Source organism: Antedon bifida, chromosome 8 (assembly GCF_963402885.1).
Source record: "Antedon bifida chromosome 8, ecAntBifi1.1, whole genome shotgun sequence".
Taxonomy (NCBI): domain Eukaryota; kingdom Metazoa; phylum Echinodermata; class Crinoidea; order Comatulida; family Antedonidae; genus Antedon; species Antedon bifida.
In genome coordinates, this window is record NC_136233.1 from 8,494,417 (window position 1) to 8,499,305 (window position 4,889).

Consider the following 4,889-nt stretch of genomic DNA (forward strand, 5'->3'; position numbering starts at 1 on the left):
TTTAAAACTTTTATGTACATCAAAACAGTTCAAAAAGTACAGAAATACGCAAAGTGATACCCGACAGACCGACCGACCGACAGACAGACCGACATAGTGAACTATAGAGTCACGTGCACGTCTAAAAACGAAATGAAACGCTTCTATTGGGCCGTTGCATCATGAGACAAACTTTTAGTCGCGGGGGATACGCATAAGGTAAAACAAACGACCGATTGAGGGCTCACTACTTTTTGACGTGGATGTAAACATCATATTCTTACTCGTCTTCAAGGAACAACTTCAACTCCAGTTAATAATGGCTCTCCAATCACTCCTTCTCATAAACACAGCAAATGGAGATGATAGAAACGCTTGCTTCTGCAACAGCATAATTCAAGTTCTACGAAGAACTTACTCAATTAGAAACCATATTGTGCAAGCTATGACTAGTCATTCTCTCAAATGTGAATTGAAAGATATTTTTCTTGCTCAAGGAACTTCAGAAATAAAAAGTGCTGCTAAAATTCGGAAATTGATTGGTGGGGACTTTGCAGTAGGCACACAGCAAGATGCCAAGGAATTCATGGATACTCTCATTCAACGGTGTTACCCCTCACACCAAAATCCCTTCAGATTCACCATGAAAAATCAGTTTCATGCACTAAGAACTTCTCACTGTTCTTCTTGTGTTCAAGACCCAATAAGTGACAGATCGTTTTCTCTTCATCTGCCTCTTGAGAATGAAAAAGAAATAACACCAGTAAGACTCCAAGAAATGATAAATCACTATTTCAGTACAAGCACTGTAAATAAGCGCTGCAGTAAATGTTCAAATCCATCTGAACAGAACTTTACTGTTCATAAACAGTTCGCAGAGTCTGGACCATACTTGTGCATTGAACTTTTAAGGTTCAACAATGCTCTTAAAAAAATGAATCATTTTGTAAAGGGTTCATTTGAAATCGCGAAATTACAAACTAATAGCTGTCATCAATCACCAAGGACTATTCTATAGTGGACACTACTATTCTTTGCTGGAGTGTGCTGGAGGATGGTATAAATGTGAGGATGCCAAGTTTCCTGAGAGAATAGCAGAAAATTCAGTTTTCTCTGTTCTCAATTATGTTTACATTTTTGAGAAAGTTTCTGAACTCGGAGCAATCCAAAATCGATCATCAAACACTACAACACAACACTCTACTATTTTTATTAAAACGGCTTCAATTGTTGATGCTCCTGAAAAGAGCTCAAGTACACAACTTGTACCAAGTAACACACACAAAAAAGTTAAGACTACAATTAATGTTTTGTCAGAAGACTCTGGTGAGGAGGATTTCATTTTCATCACTCATCCTCCTAAAAAAAATCAACATTCTTTTTCCAATTTGCCAAAAGATATTAGTAGTTGGTTCAATGATGGAAAAACTGAGCCAGACAGCATTTCAAATGTTTCAAGTGAAGTTATACAAAAAGCATCTGATGCCAAATCTTCAAAAAAAATATCCACCTTAATATCTGATAACAAGTCTAAAAATTATATTAGCCAATATACAGATGACTTTGAAACAAGAATCTACAGTCACAATGTGAAAAGCTGCTTCATTCAACTTGGCTCAAGAGTTGATGAACAGACAAAACTTTCATCTTCCACAGAAACAATCAGCATTTCGTCTGAAAACTCAGAACAGAATTCATCAGCTGCAAACTCTTCTGAATCCAAACTCCAACCACAGCCAAGGAATGGCTTGGGCGCATATACTGATATTCATGGAACAAGAATCTTTATTAAGGCCTGCTCTGTGAACCTAGGACAAAGAATTCAAAGTGATGACTTATCTAACAAACTCACAACCAAAGAAAATTTGGAAAAGTGCATTGGCTGCAACAGAGCATTTAAAAGAATCATTAGACATTTGCAACAAAAATCCACATGCAGAAACCATTATGATCTTGAGAAATTGAAAAGTGAATCAATGTCAAGGAGAAAAACAAAAGTACAAATAAATAAGAAAAACTATCGTGAAGCAAAAAGACATGAAAATGAAAGTCTGTACAAACAGAAATCTGCAGCAGTAAAACAAAACCAGAGAGAATCAGAGAGGCAAAAAAATGAACAATCCTTTCGGCAAAAAAGATCAAAGGAAAAGCAAAGTGAAAGAGTTTCAAAGAGTCAGAAGAATGAAACTTTGTTTAAACAGAAACTAGCAGAAGAAAAACATAAGCAAAGAGAATCTGAGAGACAGAAGAATGAAACTTTGTTTAAACAAAAACTAGCAGAAGAAAAACATAAGCAAAGAGAATCTGAGAGACAGAAAAATAAAACAGCTTTTAAGCAAAAAAGGGCAGAAGAAAAGCAAAGTGAAAGAGTTTCAAAGAGTCAGAAGAATGAAACTTTGTTTAAACAGAAACTAGCAGAAGAAAAACATAAGCAAAGAGAATCTGAGAGACAGAAGAATGAAACTCTGTTTAAACAGAAACTAGCAGAAGAAAAACATAAGCAAAGAGAATCTGAGAGTCAGAAGAATGAAACTCTGTTTAAACAGAAACTAGCAGAAGAAAAACACAAGCAAAGAGAATCTGAGAGACAGAAGAATGAAACTATGTTTAAACAAAAACTAGCAGAAGAAAAACACAAGCAAAGAGAATCTGAGAGACAGAAGAATGAAACTCTGTTTAAACAAAAACTAGCAGAAGAAAAACATAAGCAAAGAGAATCTGAGAGACAAAAAAATAAAACAGCTTTTAAGCAAAAAAGGGCAGAAGAAAATCAAAGTGAAAGAGATTGTAAAAGACAAAAAAATGAAACAGCTTTTAAGCAAAAAAGGGCAAAAGAAATACAAACTAAAAGAAAGAGATTGTAAAAGACAAAAAAATGAAACAGCTTTTAAGCAAAAAAGGGCAGAAGAAAAGCAAAATGAAAGAGAGACAGAGAGACAAAAGGATGAACAGTCATTCAAGTTGAAACGTGGAGATGAAAAACAAAAAGGTAGACTGAAAAGTGCTGATTCAGCATTCAAACGGAAACAAGCATTTCTTGAATCAATTCGAGATGGTAGGACATACATATGCATTTCATGTCACCGCAAGTTATACAAGAATGGTGTTCATGCCTTAAGAAGTGATTGGGAATCTGAGCTAGAAGATCATCATCCCGGATATAAAGAGAAATGCCTTGGACCAATAATAAGAAAGAAAATGCCCCGTCCTCACAAACCTATCTCTCCTGATGATCAAAGTTCTGACTTTATTTGTTTCACTTGCCATACATATATGATAAAAGGCAAAATGGCTCCGATGTCCAATCAAAACAATGTACAATTAGTAGACATCAGCAATCATCCCGAGTTGAAATTAAAAGATTTGGAAAACCAGCTGCTTGCTCGGAACCTAATCTTTCAAAAGATAAAACTTTTGCCAAAAAGTAGGTGAAATGCAATGATTGACAAAGCTGTCAATGTGCCTATACCAGAAGAGGAAATAAGCGACACAATTGAACACCTCCCTCGAACTCCAAAAGAGGCTCATGTTATACCAGTGCAGCTGAAAAGAAAAAAGAGCATGAAAAACACTCATAAGCAGGAATATGTTAACTGTAAAAAAATCATTAAATGCATTGAAAGAATGAAAAGCATGGGAAATCGTTTCTATCAGGATGTAAATGCAAATCTTGAAGAATACACAAAGAAATGTCATGAGGCAGATGATGAGAACTTTCTCTTCTCATCAGAAAGTGAAAAAGATGCCAGTAAAAAAAATCTTCATGCAGAAGAGGCTTTCAGTGATATGGATTCATTTGAAAAAGAATTGTTTGAGCCTAAGTGTGACAATCAAGATAACAGTGACCAGAACCCTAGTGGAGGCAATGAGAAAGTGTCAGATGGCCAAGATGAACAGGAAAATAAAGAAGAAAAAGAATTCATTGAAAAAGACTCCATCAGGAAGCACTAATTCAATTATAACTCCAGCAGTTGCTTTGGGGAAAATATGCCAGAAATCAGCGCTAAAAATAAAGTTGATGATTACAAACCTCTTGTCTTAGCCCCAGGAGAGGGAAAAATTCCTACAGATTTTCCTGAAAACTGGGAAGCTTTATCATTTCCAACTCATTTTCCTAATGGGAGAAATGATAAAGATGAGGAAAGACAAGTTAAGCTCAGAGATCCATTTTACTTCACTCAAAGGGCAATGAATTATGACCCCAGATTTGCAAATGATCCAGCTTATATCTTTGCAGCTAAAGCCTATACTGAAAAGAAACAAATCAACAACAATATCAGTTTGGCCTTTCAAAGAGGAAACAAGAGACTCTCTAGTAGTGGTCAATTAACCTACACATTAGATGATCCACACATGGTTCTTGATGGAATAAAAAACACTCCCAAATACTGGCAAAAGGCAAGATATGAGCTGAACGCAAAAGTTGAAAATCTTGGACCTTTTGACATGTTCTTTACATTGTCTTGTGCTGATATAAGGTGGCCTGAAAACTTTACATCCATATTAGATGGTCACAACTTAGTCTATGATTAGAACAAACTTGTTAAACTCAACTTTAAACTTCAATCATCGGCTAAAAATGTTCATTAAGCATAGTGTTATGAGCAAACATGCACTGCTGCCAATTGACCACTACAACTACAGAATTGAATTCCAGTTCAGAGGAGCTCCACATACACATGGAGTTTTTATGGGTGGACTGGAACAAAGTAACCCAGATTCCAAAACAGCATGTTGAACATTTCAAACAAGCCAAAACACTGATAAGATCCAACAGTGAACTGTCTGATCAACACAAAGATTCTATGGCAATGATAGCGGATCATGCTATATCTGTGTCACTGAGAGATTCCTCTGTGTCTGAAATAGTGAAAGAAGTGCAAGTTCATCACCATACTAATAAAGCCTGC

At 35.8% G+C, this 4,889-nt stretch overlaps 1 protein-coding gene across 1 annotated transcript; it reads left to right on the top strand.

The window, feature by feature from the left end:
- The first annotated feature begins 298 nt into the window (after window positions 1–298).
- LOC144850404 (uncharacterized) lies at window positions 299–3,722 on the top strand. The gene is made up of 3 exons (XM_078707676.1): window positions 299–849; window positions 932–2,839; window positions 2,872–3,722. The coding sequence occupies exons 1-3, from the start codon at window positions 299–301 to the stop codon at window positions 2,942–2,944; spliced, it is 2,532 nt and encodes an 843-aa protein (XP_078563802.1). The 3' UTR covers window positions 2,945–3,722.
- Window positions 3,723–4,889: the final 1,167 nt, after the last annotated feature.